At 35.7% G+C, this 19,645-nt stretch overlaps 2 protein-coding genes across 2 annotated transcripts; both read left to right on the plus strand.

Annotated features, from left to right (window-relative positions):
• The first annotated feature begins 867 nt into the window (after positions 1-867).
• LOC127445459 (B-cell receptor CD22-like) lies at positions 868-5,990 on the plus strand. Its single transcript, XM_051705549.1, has 10 exons — positions 868-926; positions 1,283-1,326; positions 1,669-2,016; positions 2,148-2,387; positions 4,140-4,394; positions 4,487-4,729; positions 4,820-4,919; positions 5,028-5,073; positions 5,309-5,547; positions 5,628-5,990. The coding sequence occupies exons 2-10, from the start codon at positions 1,284-1,286 to the stop codon at positions 5,683-5,685; spliced, it is 1,572 nt and encodes a 523-aa protein (XP_051561509.1). The 5' UTR covers positions 868-926; position 1,283; the 3' UTR covers positions 5,686-5,990.
• A 2,634-nt stretch (positions 5,991-8,624) lies between these two features.
• LOC127444811 (uncharacterized) lies at positions 8,625-18,388 on the plus strand. Its single transcript, XM_051704351.1, has 20 exons — positions 8,625-8,710; positions 8,974-9,020; positions 9,374-9,718; positions 9,850-10,089; positions 10,803-11,045; positions 11,136-11,235; positions 11,372-11,417; positions 11,540-11,569; positions 11,677-11,757; positions 11,839-11,980; positions 12,306-12,372; positions 14,198-14,244; positions 14,598-14,942; positions 15,074-15,313; positions 16,027-16,284; positions 16,373-16,615; positions 16,706-16,808; positions 16,917-16,962; positions 17,198-17,436; positions 17,517-18,388. Exons 2-20 carry the CDS (start codon positions 8,975-8,977, stop codon positions 17,572-17,574), a joined length of 2,919 nt encoding a protein of 972 aa, XP_051560311.1. The 5' UTR covers positions 8,625-8,710; position 8,974; the 3' UTR covers positions 17,575-18,388.
• Positions 18,389-19,645: the final 1,257 nt, after the last annotated feature.

Consider the following 19,645-nt stretch of genomic DNA (forward strand, 5'->3'; position numbering starts at 1 on the left):
TCCACAACTGATTCCTCACCCCTCTCCTAAACTCTGACACACACAGGCTGTTTAATTGTTCTTCTTCTGTTGAGCTTTGATGGCCGCTTCCTCATTTACCACCAGTATCAATCGCCATCTACAGGAGAAACTTTAGAAAAGCATTTGAGTTTGTTCTTTTCAAGATCTCTTGTTATTATGGAGTAATTCACATGTAACAATTAAGCATTAACACAAACATAAATAGAGGGTTTATAATACACTTTATAATACCATAACAGGGCTCTTTAGGAGGTTCAGATGGTGTAGTTACAGCATCTACCAGCAGGACCATAACTAAATCAGACTATCTAGCCAAATCTTGAACTCTAGATGAATACTGTCAAACAGGAAATATGAACTACAGTTTGTGTGTTTGTTGTTGAGTTGCAGATTCAGATTACAATGAGTTTATGTATCATTGACTGTGATACAGTTGACTATCATGGAGAATTACTTGTGCATTGTTTCTTTTTAAATCAGCAGCCTTTCTCAATCAAAAATGTGCTGATGTTATTTAATTTGCCTTGTTGAGATGATATTAATCAGTTATGTTCTTTTTCATTTGATGCAAAATTGGTTGCTCAGAAGGAGAAGAAATGTAAATAATAATTAAACTTAATCTCAGATTTTTTTTTTCCTTGAAAAACTACCAAATACTGTATGGTAACAGATTCCTTAAAAAAATAAATGTAATGTATTTAATTGATTATTATTATTTTTCTTTTCTTTTTTTCTTTAAGAGGGTTCAGCAAAGTGATGTTGCTGTGTTGGGGGAGGGACAGAGACATTTCCGCCAATGTATGTATAAAAAAACAAAACAAAAAATCTGGGTTAACCACACATTCAGTCTAGCGGATGTGCTAAAAAACTCTTTTGTCGCTGGTGATCAGACTAAGTTGAACACGGTAAGACAAACTAATTTGTACATAAATGAAATAAATGCTGCACATGCACATAAAAATGCATATAAATGAAATGAATTCTTGCAACAGATGAAGCTCACATGAAATTATATATATATATATATATATATATATATATATATATATATATATATATATATATATATATATATATTAATGGCCAGTTAATTTACATGAACCAATAATGTTGACAAGCTTCAGTGAAATAATGCTTCTGTAATAACTAATGCTAAGGGTCAGTTTATGGTGCTCTTAAAACAGATATACATAATGTTTATGAAATCGATTTAAAAAATCAATGCTGTATAGTATATAATTTTATATTATGATGTCATCAGAATGGCTCCACCTCTTCCTCTGATGTTTCTGCTCATGATTCCATGTGAGTCACTCATATTACATCATCACTCCAGAAATACTCTGCACTTTTTTTCATTTAATGTTGTATTGATTAATCAAATCATCGGCTTATTTGTTTAATGTGTTTTAGTTGCTAATGTATCATGATGTTGATCTGATTATTTGTTCAGTTGTGTTCTCTATTCAGTTTTCACACGTCTGTATGTTTATTTCTGCTTTTCTGCAACACCCTTCACACTCATTTATCACGTCAACAGTCAAGAGCTTGAGAATATTATAATATTGTCTGTTATACAGTGCTGTTTTCAAGCGCTAAGAGTATTAAAATTATATGAGCTTATCTAATTATAATTTTGCATTTCAGGGGTTTATAGTGCTGATGATTGGGGTGTGAGTTACACGTCTAAATACATCTGTGCACTAAAGGGGTCATCAGTGATAATGTCCTGCACTTATAAATACCCTCCTGAATATAAGATCAAGAAAGTGTTCTGGACCAAATTGATTGAAAAGGGTGTAGAGCCTCCAGATCTGTCTGATGACACTGAATACAGTCAGAGGATTCAGTATCTGGGAGATAAACGGCAGAACTGCACCATCAGACTGAATGATGTGACACAGAAGGATTCACACAAGTACTATTTCAGATTCATTACTGATAAACCCGATGGAAGATGGATTGGTTATCCTGGAGTGACTCTTGATATCACAGGTAACATTTTTCACAATTCAGTCTTGATTGTTTTTTATTTGGGTTTATGATCTCCATTTTAGATCAATTATATTCTGGAAAACAAAGTTACATCCACAATATATACAGATGTCAAGTGTTGTTGTTTTCAGATCTTCATGTGGAGTCTCCTGAGAGTGTGACAGAGGGAGATACAGTCAGTCTGACATGTAAAAGCACCTGTAATCTGACTGACAGAGCAACATTCATCTGGTTGAAAAACACACAGTCATTAACTGAGAGAAACAATAAACTCCTCCTGCAGTCAGTCAGAAGAGAGGATGCAGGCAGATATAGCTGTACTGTACACGGACACAATCTCACATCACCTCATGTTTATCTCAATGTTAGATGTAAGTATACACTCAGTCATTCTTTAAGGTTTTAATAGCTTTGTTCAGAGCACCCCTACTCGCTCCCTAACATGGATTCTTCCAAGGTTGAATCATCTAGCGCATTTAAGAATAACCATTTATAATCAAATTAGCAGCTAGTTCACTGAACAGCCAACCAACCAGACTTTATTTAGCATTAGTCGATCAGAATGAAGAACATCAGTCAGTAACAATACCTTCAATACAACAAAACATTAACAAGGATAAGATTTGTATGATGTACAATTCTTATGCCAGTAGGTAGCCACATTAACGAGCTAACAGTTGCTAACTGGTAAAGTTACACGAGCTGACCAAATATCTGGATTTATCATTATCGTTATGTTATTAGTTCTGTCTTGTGATTGGTTGTCTTGTTATCTTGTTACCCCTGTCTGTGCATTTAAACCATCTTGTTTGCTTTTGTTCTTGGTTAGGTATTGTTTGTGTAATGTCCAAATCTAAGTCGATTTGATTCAAGTCTAGTTTAGTCTCATCATAGTTTATGTTTGTTCTGGATTCCGGTTTTTGGATATTTTGTACCTTGTAAATAAACTGCACTTGGGTTTTCACATCATTGTCTTCATCTGCTCTTATCTTTATATGCTCCTACTATGCCAAAGTTACAATTTGGAGAAAAAAATAATAATTAGGCCAAACAGAGCATCATTATCACAACGATCGAACAGATGCTGAAACAGCAGCTTCATTAATGCAACAGATGGATGTGGAGGATGTAGTTAAATCATATTTTAGAATATGATTTAGAAATAAAGAAATCCTTGGTCTTTTGGCTCATCAGCACAGAGTTATTAGTTTTCGGACACTGAAGCGGTTATGTAGAAAATTACATTTATTCAGGAGAAAGAACCAGACAGATTTGTGCAGTCCCAATCGGTGTGGGTGATGCTTGATCTGCTTTTTTTTTGGGGGGGGGGGGGGGGGGGTTCCTTTCTAAACAGCACTGTAAATGAGGCGATGTTACCACATAGAATGTCTTGAAATGGACCTATATACAGTAATTAACAGCATTTCCTTACAATTATTTTTCGCTTCACTTGAGTGTGAGCCTGTATCTCGTGCCTCCCTTGACAGGCGCCCACATGTTGAAAACTTCTGTACTAATGCATACCTCATTCATGAACAGAGCGCTCGCAAAAACTTCTCACAAATTCAGCTCGGTTGCATAGCTAAGTTATCTCCCTGGTTAGAGATGTTGTATGTAAAGACCCAGACACTCCACTTTGCTGTTGTCCACCACATCACTTTGATGTTACTTTTGAATTATTCTCAAAATATTACCACGTTAATCTTATAATGCTTTGACTTTATTGTTGTAATGTTTACTTTATTCACAAAATATTATGATCAATGATAATTGTAAACGTAAGTTGTTTAGTGACTGCACAATGAACAATGAGTTGACAAATTGTAATTATCGCTTTGATCCGCAAATTAAATTAAGATTTGTTTATTGTGCGGCTGACATTTGCTCATGTAAAGTACTAAACCGTTGTCAGTGTTGCTCTTTTATATTATAATAAGCACCGGGTGACACTGAAGTCTTGCGACGCCCCTGGCTGAAAGTAATCAGAGGATATGTAGACTGTTGATGTTTGCTGTTGATGCAGAAAAATAAAGAAACATGATTCAATTAACATTATTTTTCTTGACACCCGTGGGTTTTCAGTGCTCGACTGGAATCTTATATTTTATATGTTTCACCTGTAGATCCTCCAGAGGATCCTGTAATCTCCATCAGTCCATCTGGTGAAATAATAGAGGGTGATTCAGTGACTCTGACCTGCAGCAGTGATTCAAACCCACCTGCAGACATCAGCTGGTTTAAAGAGAAAACATTTCTTACACATGGGCAAATCTACAGCATCACAAGTATCCGCTCTGATCACAGTGGAGAATACAAGTGCAAGTCCAGAAATGAAGCTGGAGAGAAATACTCTGATACTGTCACTTTAAATGTCATGTGTGAGTTTATGATACAATATAAGATTCCGCTGAACATTCCAGCATTTCTGTTTTGATAGTATACAATATAATTAACATTTTTTTTTATATAGATGCCCCAAAGACTGTCTCAGTGTCCATGAGTGGATCTGGTGAAATAGTTTTGGGTGATTCAGTGACTCTGACCTGCAGCAGTGATTCAAACCCACCTGTTCTGAACTACACCTGGTTTAAGGAGAATGAAAGCTCAGCTGTTGGATCTGGACAGAGTTACAGTGCACTACAGAGTGGATTCTTCTACTGTGTGGCTCAGAATCAACATGGATCTCAGAGATCAGCTGCTGTATCAGTGACAGGTAAAGATTTGATTCAAACTAGATCACACCTGTATAACTTCACATCTCTCTTCAGTTTGAGAGTTCATCTTCATGTTCTTCCTCTTTCAGTCCATCATAGATCTGGTTGGCATGTAGTGTTGGGGATCACAGTGGGGTGTGGAGGATTACTCATCATCATCATCATCATCATCATCATTCTGTTTAAAATGTAAAAGTATTCATTATATTAGTATGGTTCTTTGAAAACAGCATTTTTGACATTTCCAGTTAATTTATCCCAGTGCACTTATGCAGTTTATGTCTGTTCTTATAACAGGAAAAAGCATGCAGGTGTTAAAAATGAGAACCTCTCAGTAAATCAGGTAAAAATTATAATAATAAAAAAATCCAGAACCCCAAACTCACTTTACAACATCAGGAATGAATTGAATCTTTCAGAAGACATCTCTGTTTCATATTATGTCTCGTATCAACACAATTTCACAAAAACATATCCCCCATTCTTACCTTCTTTTTTAAACCACAACTTAAATATTGAAGTCTCTCTTTAGACCCGTGGTTCTGAAACTGTATGTGGATCGCTTGATTTGATTTCAGGATCATATCTATTCTGATGTGATAGAGAGAGTTTCAGTCCATGATGCTCCTCTTTCTGAAAGTGAAACAGCTGATCACAATGATGCTCAGTACTCCAGTATTACACCGAAGAGACTCAGAGGAAATCTGACCGCTGGAAAAGATCCTGAATCCACTACAGAGATTGAGTATGCAACTGTCCAACATCACAAAAACAAAAAGATGAAAAGAACAGAAGAACATGAATCCCAGAATGACAGGTGAGAAGAATCAAGTTAAACACACACATGATTATCTGTGTTTTAATTCATTTCTCTCATGTTATGTTTTGATATTTTAGGCGATCAGATATGCTGACTGTTGAAGAGGCCTCAGTGATCTACAGCAGTGTTAGATGATCAATAATGATCCATGGAGTTTATTGATTCTCTGTTGCCGCTTATAGAATATCTGACCACCACTATCAACATATTCAATAACCCACATTAAATCTGATTTCTTCTCTTTTGTCTTTTAGCATCATACTTATTGCATGCTGGACTAATGTAATATCTGTATCTTGTAATTTGCTTTGTATGTTTTTTTTTTTTTTTTTTTTTTTAAAGTTTGGTTATTAAAGTTTGTCTCTGATTTTGAATTTCTGTTTGTTTATTGTAATCTGATTTTAATCTATAGTACTTTGGTGTACAATGTTTTTCTAAGTATTTTTAGTCCATCACTCAGGGTGTAAATCTGGAAAACTGGAATCACAGATGGGATATAGGGTTATTTACTTAGTATAAACAGGCCATTTTTAACTCTTAGAAATGTATACTACATAGCCTATATTAATTGTTAAACAAAATGATATTTTGAGATAAACTACACTCTAAAATTGGCTGGGTTAAAAATAACTCAATTAGCAACCCAGTGGTGGTTAAATATTGGATAGAACACATGTTGGTGTTGTGTTTAATGCATGGTTTGTCATTATCTATACAGTTCAACCAGTAGATGATACCAGTGCTTCAGTAATGCATACAATCTTGAGTTAACGATGAAGTTGGTTGTACACCTGGGAGATTGGAGAAGTAAAGAATAAGTTAGAAATGATGCTTGGTGTCTGCATGACTCTTACTACATAACAAACAGGCCCTTCCTTCCATGCCCGGGAATCCGGCAATCCCATTTATTTCATGGATCAAGATGTTTGACAGCAATATGCTAGTGATTAATGCAATGAAGGACTTGTGGCCAGCCACGTGGAAAATGCTCTGACAAATGCATGTGTTACAGAAACCATCCGAGCAGTCAGTACAACAACTGCACCTGAAAAAATATTGCACGCTCACGAAAATGCGGGTGCTGCTAGAAAACAGAGCCGACCACAACAATGCGAAGGGGCGTGTTTGGTGCATAGGTGTCACAGCTGTGACTCAAATGCTCACTTGGCAAATTCACCACAGTGCCCATATGTTCACAAGTTGTGCAAACGTCGGACACTTTTCGAAGGTATGTTGTTCTGCTCGAAAACAAGAAGTTAGGCAAATAGAAGTGTAAGAACTCACTATTTTGTACATGACAAATTCAGCCCCTGTTTCTAACAAAGTTGTCTGTACTGTTGAACTGAGCACAAACATCAACATGAAACCACTTGAATTAATCGTTGATACTTGATCATTGCTGTCAGAGGATTTATACCAAAAATGCTTATATGACATGCCCAGTTACATTACACAGTAATGTTCACCCTGGGTTAGGTAAGGTGCTCCCTATATCTTTGCTGGCGATTTGGAGCTCACTCCCCTTTTTGGAGCAATGCCTGCAGCTATACCCTTCTCAAGATGTTCAGTGCTCGAGACAAAAACCTGCATGGCTGAGAGACTATGTCAAATAAGTATTCAACCTAACCTTGTGAAAACAGCAGTTTTGAAACTGTGAGGCTGTACTAAATTTATGAGCCTTAATGAAATATTGTTTGGGGTTAAACCATTTGTGTACTGTTATAGGAGGCTCAGAAAAATACTAAAATGCACTCATTGATATAATAATTATTTTTAGTTTCCTTACAGTATTATAGTACTAGTGCTTTCTTTACCAGAAGTGGAAATGTTGTGTTCTGTGCACGGTTTGTCATTGACTGTCTATACAGTCCAGTCAGTAGAGGGCGGCAGTGCTTCAGTACTGGATACAATCTTGAGCTAACAATGAAGAAGTCGGTTGTACACCTGGAAAGAAGAAATAAATATTAAGTTAGAAATGATACTCGGTGTTTGCATGATTCATACTACATAAGAGCTGGGTTAAACTAACCCAGCAAAGTTGGGTTACACATTTTAAACCAACCATTTATCCCAATATGTCAGCTCATATCGACATTACACTGGGCTAATTTCACCTCATAAATGGTTAATTTCATTATTCTTACAACAAAATCAGTACATTTAGATTTTGCTGTAGGGCTTCAGAAACATGACCTCAAATGGGTTTATAGAAACTAAATAAAGTCGTCCGTGGAATTGCCCGATTTAAAATGAGGATATGGTGTCACACCAGAGAACGTGGTTTTCAGTGACAAAATGTATCAACTTCCTACACTTCTAGAAATATATGGATGAAAAAAAACTAATTGCCATTTACTAAAATAGACACTTGTAAAATTATGCCAGTGGTATTTATCTACATTTTTATGCTTTTCTTTTTAATTTATAAAAGTTCGAATTTATCGAAAATTGCTTGAGGACAATTTTGAGATTTGGCTCAAAAAAAAAAAAAAAAAAAAAAAAAAAAAATCTAATGACAATGCAGTTTGTAGAATAACAGGTCGATGTAAAGTAAAGAAATGTTTAATCATGTAATGCATTTATAAATGATGACAGTACTATTTATTAATTTTTATCTTGTGTGACAGTGAAAATGCAATGTCATGTCAACAACCTATATACAGTAAATACTGTATATAAATACATACGGAAAATACTGAAAATACATTTACTTGACACCTGAAGACATTTTGTAATAAACAACAATCTTATATTTTAAACATTTAATTTGTAGATCCTCTAGAGAATCCTGTAATCTCCATCAGTCTGGACTTTATTATATCACGACAGGTTTGTTAACAGGTAAAGACCTTCAGTTAAGACTCCTCAGTGGGTTTAGATGGTAATAAACTTAAACTGAGATTTAAAAATAAACTACAAAATATGATAACAGATTCCTCAAAACATATGGTGGTAATAACTTTAATATATTAAATTTGATATTATTTAGCTAAAAGATGTTTCATGTCAGTGATGTTGATGTGAGGGGAGGAGCAGAGATATTTCCGCTGCTGTATTTAACTGTTAAACCCACAAACAGTCCATCAGATTAAAGTTATAAAGCAGATGTGCTAATAAACTCTTGTCTTTTCTCACTGGAGATCGAATTTAACTGAACACGGTAAGACAAATTCATTTGTAGATAAGGGAATATTGTTAATTATTGCAATAGATGAAGCTCATATGACACAAGAATCCTGATATGAGAAATATCTTGACCATCAATGAACAGTTCATTTAAACAAGCGTCACTGAAAGCTTTCACTGACACTATGAGCAGACCATGAAGCTGTAAATACATACTACAGTATACATGTGGTTTATGAAATCAGTTTCAAAGATTAATGATGTATCATATATCATTTTATGTTATGATGTCATCAGTATGGCTCCTCCTCTTCCTTTGATATTTCTGCTCATGATTCCAGCAGGTGAGTCACTGATATTACATGATCACTACTTTAATTTTGAATTTTATTAATGAAATATCTGCCTTTTGTTCCATGTATTTCTTTGCCTGTGTGGCATGATGTTGATCTGATTATTTGTTCAGTTGTGTTCTCTGTTCAGTTTTTCACACGTCTGTATGTTTATTTCTGCTTTTCTGCAACACCCTTTATAAAAACTCATGAAGAACTTCACACTCATTTATCATGTCAACAGTCAAGAGCTTGAGAAGATACTGTGTTATAAAGTGTTGTGTCCATGTGCAATGAGTGTTTAAAATGTATGTTAAAAGTTTCATATTATTGTCTAATAAATCAAATGATAAATTATTTTTCAGGGGTTTATAGTGATGATCGGGGTGTGAGTTACACGTCTAAATACATCTGTGCACTAAAGGGCTCATCAGTGATAATGTCCTGCACTTATAAATACCCTCCTGAATATAAGATCAAGAAAGTGTTCTGGACCAAATTTATCGAAAAGGGTGTAGAGTATCCAGATCTGTTTAATGACCCTGAATACAGTCAGAGGATTCAGTATCTGGGAGATAAACAGCAGAACTGCACCATCAGACTGAATGATGTGACACAGAAGGATTCACACGAGTACTATTTCAGATTCATTACTGATAAAACCGATGGAAGATGGATTGGTTATCCTGGAGTGACTCTTGATATCACAGGTAACATTTTTCACAATTCAGTCTTGATTGTTTTTTATTTGGGTTTATGATCTCCATTTTAGATCAATTATATTCTGGGAAACAAAGTTACATCCACAATATATACAGATGTCAAGTGTTGTTGTTGACAGATCTTCATGTGGAGTCTCCTGAGAGCGTGACAGAGGGAGATACAGTCAGTCTGACATGTAAAAGCACCTGTAATCTGACTGACAGAGCAACATTCATCTGGTTGAAAAACACACAGTCATTAACTGAGAGAAACAATAAACTCCTCCTGCAGTCAGTCAGAAGAGAGGATGCAGGCAGATATAGCTGTGCTGTACACGGACACAAACTCACATCACCTCATGTTTATCTCAATGTTAGATGTAAGTACATATACAGAGTTCAAGACTACATGTGTCTGTTCCACAATCAAGTGAGATTTCTCCTGAGTCAGCATTTTAAGACATCATAGGCGCACTCCCGACACGAAGGCTGTTCAACACCCTGCCTCCTAAGATATCTCGTTTTATACAAATTGTAAGGTATCATCGTATGAATCCTTCCCTGTGTAGACAATCCAAGAATTCACTGCGATGAGCTCGGAGGAATAATAAATCCAAGATGCGGATGTAGCAAGAACATTTTCTATTAAAAATATACTTATAAAATCCATTCAGTATTGGACAGTTTCGATAAAAATAGTTTAAAATAACAGAAAACTGACTATTTCACCTGAAAATGTGTGTGTTGTGTATATTTATGATGATTAGAGAATCGTGTTGTTCTTCTCAATGTTGCGCTGTCTCTAACGAGACTTCATTTCAGTTAGGATGCTGCTATAGAATACAGTGAGGCAGCTCACTAGGTTGTGGAACCCATTTCTCTCGTAAATGGTGAGAAAATGTGAAGGGTATTATTGGAGAATCTGTAAAATTTACATGAAAAATCATAAATGTAAAGCTGTTGTTCAGGTGTCTTTAAATACACAGACCATTTCTAAAGCTGAGAATAAAATAAGCAAGTCAAGATACTGTAAAAACTTCAACTTGAAGACTTTCAGTAATAGATTGGAACATTTCAACTATTTCACTTGTAGATTCTCCAAAGAATGTGTCAGTGTCCATCAGTGGATCTGGTGAAATATTTTTGGGTGATTCAGTGAATCTGACCTGCAGCAGTGATTCAAACCCACCTGTTCTGAACTACACCTGGTTTAAGGAGAATGAAAGCTCAGCTGTTGGATCTGGACAGAGTTACAGTGCACTACAGAGTGGATTCTTCTACTGTGTGGCTCAGAATCAACATGGATCTCAGAGATCAGCTGCTGTATCAGTGACAGGTAAAGATTTGATTCATACTAGATCACACCTGTATAACTTCACATCTCTCTTCAGTTTGAGAGTTCATCTTCATGTTCTTCCTCTTTCAGTCCATCATAGATCTGGTTGGTATATAATGTTGGGGATCGTGATGGGATGTGGTGGAACAATATTCATAATCATCATTATCATCATCGTCCTGTTTATAATGTGAGTGCAGACTCACAACACACAATTGAATCATGTGAAACATCAGGAGAAAACAGATGAGTTGAGCTCCAGTCGAGGAATATTACATGTCATATATGCAACAATAAAATGTTTTATTTGTGATTATTTCTGACAGTAAGAGAGAAAGGAAGAAAAGAAGATCTGCTATGAAGGAGAATGAGGTGAGATGATCACAGAACTACAAAATAAGAAAACAACTGTTATTTTTATAGTCACTATTAACTGTACAGAGATATTAAGAGTATAATTCATATGAGTGCAAATACTGTACCTGATTCTTCAGCATTCGGTGTTGAGGTTCTACATTAAAAAAGTGAGTAAACTGAATTACATAAAGTTCTTCTGAACAAGGCAGATAATATTTGTAATATTTTTTAATAATTTTGGTTTGTAATTTCTTCTCTCTCTGTTTCTCTATAGACTGCTGATCGCAGTGATGACACATACACAACTCTTGATCTCAAGAACAGATCTTCTGATGATGTGTACAACACAATCACAGTGAGTCAAAGAGACATTATTGAGTATTTAAAGTCAGTTTCTACAGTAAGAGAGTGTATTTATAATCTCTCTCTCACACAGACTGATGATCACAGATATACTGAAGACACATACACAGCTCTTGTTCCTCAGTCCAGATCTTCTGAATATGAAACTCTTTCAGTGTCACAATTTCACATCTTCTCAATACTGTTAATAAACAACAAAACCGTCCTGATCATTAGTCAACAATAATAACAGTCAATAATATTAAAATACAGATGGACATTTCTCTGTAACAGTCCACTATCATGAGGTCATTTGTATTGCTGCAGTATTTTATTACTATTCATGAACACTGCATTTGACTATAATTAATTAATGTTTAGTTAATTGTTTATCCATCATTCTTATTTATATAATGAGTTTCATAAAGACTAAAAGTGCTGACAAGAAATCTCCTACAAACTCACACATTTAATGTTATCCTAACATTTATGATAAAGTTTTGTGAATATTGTTTGCTAATGTGTTATAATCAGTCCTTCTCTGTCTTATTGTTTGTTCAGCCCAACAGGAAGATGGTGCAGTAAGTGGCGGAGCACAACCAATCAAATCCTTTCATCACTTCCCTGGGTGGAGCTTCAGATGATTGACAGGGATCATAACAATAAGTTACTGAAGTGTCATATTTGTTCTTCTTTAAAGCTTAAGAAGTCTGACATATCAGTGGACATAAATACAAGTAAGAAGTTCTGTGTATAAATTGCTGATACACATATGTGTTCAAATTAAGTCAGAGGATCAAAACAGCTCCTGAAGTGATGTTTAATAGGATACAAGCTCACTGCTTTGACATTTCAAAAGCTTTACAGAATTTCACTGTTTACAGAAGACGTCGTTTTACTCTAAAGTACAGAAAAATCTTCTTTGCACAACTTCAGTCTTTTATATCAGTTTGTTTTTGTATCTCTTGCACTTTTTTAAGTGGAGCATTTAACTTGTAATTACTGTACGTGTCACGTGAACTTGTTCAACAACCTCAAACCACCACCAGAGGTCTCTATCTGCTGCTGACTGACATGGACATTGATCTGCATCACCTCTGGATCATTCAATTATTCAGCCTTCAAATACATATTCTTCCAAACACATTTATTATCTACATATGAATTGCATTACTGAATGTATCCATTCTTACCATTATATTTTTTATGATTTCATGATTACATGTTTACATGTTTGCTGTTGACACTTCACTGTATTATGTTGATTTGTTTAAACTGCTATCTTTTGGATTTCAGATTCAGTGTTGTCTATTTTGTGAGTTACCCTTGAGTTTCAATAAATAACTCTTATGCACTTAGATTCATCTCTCTCGTCTCCTGAATTACAGTATGATGAAAAACATCTACAGTAAATACAGTAAGTGCTGTTACACCTGAAAGTGAAATCAGCTCACAAGAGGATCTTCCAGCACATTCTGATGATGATCTTGAACTGGATGGTGAGATGTTGCAGAAGAGTAATTGCTACCTGCATCAATCCAGGAGCATCTGAGATGGTTTGATCTGTAAAATAAGGAAATAAAGACACAGATTAGACTGCAAGAAGGACTGTCACTATGTTTAAATGTTCTTCTTCTTTTGAGCTTTGATGGCCTCTTCCTCATTTACCACCAGTATCAATCGCCATCTGCAGGAGAAACATTAGAAAAGCATTTGAGTTTGTTCTTTTCAAGACCTCTTGTCATTAAGAAGTAATTACACCTGTAACAAAGAAACGGAAACAATAAACATAAACAGATGTGTGTATTCGTGTTATCATTGTAATCTAATATCTACCCCACTTTATTATATCACGACAGGTTTGTTAACAGGTAAAGACCTTCAGTTAAGACTCCTCAGTGGGTTTAGATGGTAATAAACTTAAACTGAGATTTAAAAATATACTACAAAATATGCTAACAGATTCCTCAAAACATATGGTGGAAATAACTTTAATATATTGAATTTGATATTATTTTGCTGTAAGATGTTTCAGGTCAGTGATGTTGATGTGAGGGGAGGAGCAGAGATATTTCCGCTGCTGTATTTAACTGTTAAACCCACAAACAGTCCATCAGATTAAAGCTATAAAGCAGATGTGCTAATAAACTCTTGTCTTTTCTCACTGGAGATCGAATTTAACTGAACACGGTAAGACAAATTCATTTGTAGATAAGTGAACATTGTTGATTATTGCAATAGATGAAGCTCATATGACACAAGAATCCTGATATGAGAAATATCTTGACCATCAATGAACAGTTCATTTAAACAAGCGTCACTGAAAGCTTTCACTGACACTATGAGCAGATCATGAAGCTGTAAATACATACTACAGTATACATGTGGTTTATGAAATCAGTTTCAAAGATTAATGATGTATCATATATCATTTTATGTTATGATGTCATCAGTATGGCTCCTCCTCTTCCTTTGATATTTCTGCTCATGATTCCAGCAGGTGAGTCACTGATATTACATGATCACTACTTTAATTTTGAATTTTATTAATGAAATATCTGCCTTTTGTTCCATGTATTTCTTCACCTGTGTGGCATGATGTTGATCTGATTATTTGTTCAGTTGTGTTCTCTGTTCAGTTTTTCACACGTCTGTATGTTTATTTCTGCTTTTCTGCAACACCCTTTATAAAAACTCATGAAGAACTTCACACTCATTTATCATGTCAACAGTCAAGAGCTTGAGAAGATACTGTGTTATAAAGTGTTGTGTCCATGTGCAATGAGTGTTTAAAATGTATGTTAAAAGTTTCATATTATTGTCTAATAAATCAAATGATAAATTATTTTTCAGGGGTTTATAGTGATGATTGGGGTGTGAGTTACACGTCTAAATACATCTGTGCACTAAAGGGGTCATCAGTGATAATGTCCTGCACTTATAAATACCCTCCTGAATATAAGATCAAGAAAGTGTTCTGGACCAAATTTATCGAAAAGGGTGTAGAGCCTCCAGATCTTTTTAATGACTCTGAATACAGTCAGAGGATTCAGTATCTGGGAGATAAACAGCAGAACTGCACCATCAGACTGAATGATGTGACACAGAAGGATTCACACAAGTACTATTTCAGATTCATTACTGATAAAACCGGTGGAAGATGGATTGGCTACCCTGGAGTGAATCTAGATATCACAGGTAACATTTTTCACAATTCAGTCTTGATTGTTTTTTATTTGGGTTTATGATCTCCATTTTAGATCAATTATATTCTGGGAAACAAAGTTACATCCAAAATATATACAGATGTCAAGTGTTGTTGTTGTCAGATCTTCATGTGGAGTCTCCTGAGATCGTGACAGAGGGAGATACAGTCAGTCTGACATGTAAAAGCACCTGTAATCTGACTGACAGAGCAACATTCATCTGGTTGAAAAACACACAGTCATTAACTGAGAGAAACAATAAACTCCTCCTGCAGTCAGTCAGAAGAGAGGATGCAGGCAGATATAGCTGTGCTGTACACGGACACAAACTCACATCACCTCATGTTTATCTCAATGTTAGATGTAAGTACATATACAGAGTTCAAGACTACATGTGTCTGTTCCACAATCAAGTGAGATTTCTCCTGAGTCAGCATTTTAAGACATCATAGGCGCGCTCCCGACACAAAGGCTGTTCAACACCCTGCCTCCTAAGATATCTCGTTTTATACAAATTGTAAGGTATCATCGTATGAATCCTTCCCTGTGTAGACAATCCAAGAATTCACTGTGATGAGCTCGGAGGAATAATAAATCCAAGATGCGGATGTAGCAAGAACATTTTCTATTAAAAATATACTTATAAAATCCATTCAGTATTGGACAGTTTCGATAAAAATAGTTTAAAATAACAGAAAACGGACTCTTTCACCTGAAAATGTGTGTGTTGTGTATATTTATGATGATTAGAGAATCGTGTTGTTCTTCTGAATGTTGCGCTGTCTCTAACGAGACTTCATTTCAGTTAGGATGCTGCTATAGAATACAGTGAGGCAGCTCACTAGGTTGTGGAACCCATTTCTCTCGTAAATGGTAAGAAAATTTGAAGGGTATTATTGGAGAATCTGAAAAATGTACATGAAAAATCTTAAATGTAAAGCTGTTGTTCAGGTGTCTTTAAATACACAGACCATTTCTAAAGCTGAGAATAAAATAAGCAAGTCAATATACTGTAAAAACTTCAACTTGAAGACTTTCAGTAATAGACTGGAACATTTCAACTATTTCGCTTGTAGATTCTCCAAAGACTGTCTCAGTGTCCATGAGTGGATCTGGTGAAATAGTTTTGGGTGATTCAGTGACTCTGACCTGCAGCAGTGATTCAAACCCACCTGTTCTGAACTACACCTGGTTTAAGGAGAATACAACTGTAGGGTCTGGAGAAATATATAGTATCACAAGTATCCACTCTGATGACAGTGGAGAATACAAGTGCATGTCCAGAAATGAAGTTGGAGAGAAATACTCTGATACTGTCACTTTAAATGTCATGTGTGAGTTTATTATACAATATAAGATTCTACTGAACATTCCAGCATTTCTGTTTTGATAGTATACAATATAATTAACATTTTTTGATAGACGCCCCTAAGACTGTCTCAGTGTCCATGAGTGGATCAGGTGAAATAGTTTTGGGTGATTCAGTGACTCTGACCTGCAGCAGTGATTCAAACCCACCTGTTCTGAACTACACCTGGTTTAAGGAGAATGAAACCTCATCTGTTGGATCTGGACAGAGTTACAGTGCACTACAGAGTGGATTCTTCTACTGTGTGGCTCAGAATCAACATGGATCTCAGAGATCAGCTGCTGTATCAGTGACAGGTAAAGATTTGATTCATACTAGATCACACCTGTATAACTTCACATCTCTCTTCGGTTTGAGAGTTCATCATCATGTTCTTCCTCTTTCAGTCCGTTATAGATTTGGTTGGCATGTTGTGTTGGGGATCACAGTGGGGTGTGGAGGATTACTCATCATCATCATCATCATCATCATCATCATTCTGTTTAAAATGTAAAAGTATTCATTATATTAGTATGGTTCTTTGAAAACAGCATTTTTGACATTTCCAGTTAATTTATCCCAGTGCACTTATGCAGTTTATGTCTGTTCTTATTACAGGAAAAAGCGTGCAGGTGTTAAAAATGAGAACCTCTCAGTAAATCAGGTAAAAATTATAATAATAAAAAAATCCAGAATCCCAAACTCACTTTACAACATCAGGAATTAACTGAATATTTCAGAAGACATCTCTGTTTCATATTATGTCTTGTATTAACACAATTTCACAAAAACGTATCCCCTATTCTTACCATCTTTTTTTAACCACAACTTAAATATTGAAGTCTGTCTTTAGACCCGTGGTTCTCAAACTGTATGTGGATCGCTTGATTTGATTTCAGGATCGTATCTATTCTGATGTGATAGAGAGAGTTTCAGTCCATGATGCTCCTCTTTCTGAAAGTGAAACAGCTGATCACAATGATGCTCAGTACTCCAGTATTACACCGAAGAGACTCAGAGGAAATCTGACCGCTGGAAAAACTCTTGAATCCACTGCAGAGATTGAGTATGCAACTGTCCAACATCACAAAAACAAAAAGATGAAAAGAACAGAAGAACATGAATCCCAGAATGACAGGTGAGAAGAATCAAGTTAAACACACACATGATTATCTGTGTTTTAATTCATTTCTCTCATGTTATGTTTTGATATTTTAGGCGATCAGACATGCTGACTGTTGAAGAGGCCTCAGTGATCTACAGCAGTGTTAGATGATCAATAATGATCCATGGAGTTTATTGATTCTCTGCACCTTTATCAACATATTCAATAACTCAAGTCTGATTTATTCTCTTTTTGTATTTTAGCATGATGGTCAATGTATGCTGGACTAATGTAGGCCCTAAAGTGTGTTTCTCTATTTGCTTTATTTGGTAAATATTTAAAGTTTGGTTATTAAAATCTGTCTCTGATTTCTATTTGTTAATTGTAATCTGATTTTAATCTACAGTACTTTGGTGTACAATGTTTTCCAAGTATTTTTAGTCACCCCACTCAGGGTGTAAATCTGGAAAACTGTATCACAGATTTTAGTGAATGAATGTAGGGCTATTTACTTAGTATAAACAGGCAATTTTAACTCTTAAAAGTAATAATATATTAATAATGAAACAACAGATAGTCGGAGAAACACTAATCTGTGATATCTGTACTGTGTATCAATATTAAAAGTACATTTTATTTGACTATGTTTTTTTATTTATTTTTTTTACAACAAGGTTACACTCAACAACAACAACAACAACAACAACAACAAAATTGCATATTTTTTAGATTTACACATTTCAATTTCTTAATACATTTCCATGTAATTGAATTGTGTAATCTTTAACTAAATTTATTTAATAAAACTTCAATTTAATTCAATTTAGGCCCACCCAAATTAGACCCCGACCCGCCTAGAATATTAGGGATTATTCTTTGGTTTAATATACTGTATATATATATATAAAACAGTTTTAAAAATGTATAAATTCTGATTTCTGAAAGTGTGTAAGGACTGTTTGAATCTGCCACTTCTCTGTTGTTAAGGAACATTTTTGAAAAAATAAATAAATAAATAAATTGGAAGAAAACTTGGCACATCCATTTTTATTGAGGCCCACCCAAATGTCTGAACTCTGCATACTTTTCAACTCTATTTGTTAGTCATCTACAGCTTTTTCTTAATACCATCTGCAATGCTCTGCACAAATTTTCCAGGTGACTTGAACCTCTTCTTACATCCTCCTGACACGGTTTTGTTCAGTTTATCACTTGCAGATTTCATGCTGTCTGCGACTCCATTGACGAACCCCACAGGAACATCCACAGCTTTCATGACACCATCTGCTGAAACAGAACTCACTTTCTTCAAGAAATCCATTCTTCACACTGTAATTTGAATTTATGTGTCCTCTTGCGGTTGATTCCTGTGTGCTATATATATGGATGATTAAATGCTTAGCTATTGACTTATTAATTTAACTCAAAATATGACTTTCTGACACAATAAACACATGAGAAGTCTTTCTTTCTTTGACATTATTATCATGTGTAAAATAAATCTTACCGTCACAACCTGCGGTCAATTTAATTAAATCTGTTTAGTTCCCTATCCGTCACTCACTCGACGTTGTGTCGATGTAGTGACACTAGGGGTCACTCTTGGGAGCCCGAGACACCTCTGGTCTTTGATAAAAGGCCAATGAAAATTGGCGAGTGGTATTTGTATGCCACTCCCCCGGACATATGGGTATAAAAGGAGCTGGTATGCAACCACTCATTCAGATTTTCTCTTTGGAGCCGAACGGTCAAGCTCACTGAGCTGAATTCTCACGACTGTTCATTCACCTCTGCTGGATCTGACGGCGCATTTCAGCGGCTTCTCCCTCCTCTGCACTGGTGCACTGTAGAGAACACCCCTGGGCGCTTCGGCAGAAAAACTAGAGAGTATATTTCTGAAAGAGCATTTTTCCCCTCTAAAAGTGTATATATTTCTCTAAAAGAGCGCACACACGGAACGTCTTTTTAAAGACGTGTCTTTTTAAAGATGCTTTTCTGATTGTGTGTTATTCCTGGTTGTGCTCGTTATCTCTCGCCTTCTAACGGTCACGATCACTGTCTTTCGTGTCTGGGCACTGCTCACGCGGAGACAGCGTTCGTGGATGGTCATGTTCTCATTGCGAGAATATGTCCATGGCAACGTTGCGGTCGTGGCTCGCCTTCGTAAGAAAGCGAGCCACCCCAGAGGCTCCCGCCTCGGTCCTTTTACCCACAGGTATGAGGCCAGCACAGCTAGCACTGG

This window comes from Myxocyprinus asiaticus, chromosome 8, assembly GCF_019703515.2.
Source record: "Myxocyprinus asiaticus isolate MX2 ecotype Aquarium Trade chromosome 8, UBuf_Myxa_2, whole genome shotgun sequence".
Lineage (NCBI taxonomy): Eukaryota > Metazoa > Chordata > Actinopteri > Cypriniformes > Catostomidae > Myxocyprinus > Myxocyprinus asiaticus.

What these genes read in the sequence shown, in the direction of transcription:
- LOC127444811 (XM_051704351.1), top strand. Translation starts at nt 8,975, where the DNA reads ATGGCTCCTCCTCTTCCTTTGATATTTCTGCTCATGATTCCAGCAG. An exon ending in TCCTTTCATCACTTCCCTGG is followed by an intron (nt 12,373 to 14,197) that starts GTGGAGCTTCAG and finishes TGATGTCATCAG; the next exon opens with TATGGCTCCTCCTCTTCCTT. An exon ending in ATCATCATTCTGTTTAAAAT is followed by an intron (nt 16,809 to 16,916) that starts GTAAAAGTATTC and finishes TTCTTATTACAG; the next exon opens with GAAAAAGCGTGCAGGTGTTA.
- LOC127445459 (XM_051705549.1), top strand. Translation starts at nt 1,284, where the DNA reads ATGGCTCCACCTCTTCCTCTGATGTTTCTGCTCATGATTCCAT. An exon ending in ATCATCATTCTGTTTAAAAT is followed by an intron (nt 4,920 to 5,027) that starts GTAAAAGTATTC and finishes TTCTTATAACAG; the next exon opens with GAAAAAGCATGCAGGTGTTA. An exon ending in AGAACCTCTCAGTAAATCAG is followed by an intron (nt 5,074 to 5,308) that starts GTAAAAATTATA and finishes ATTTGATTTCAG; the next exon opens with GATCATATCTATTCTGATGT.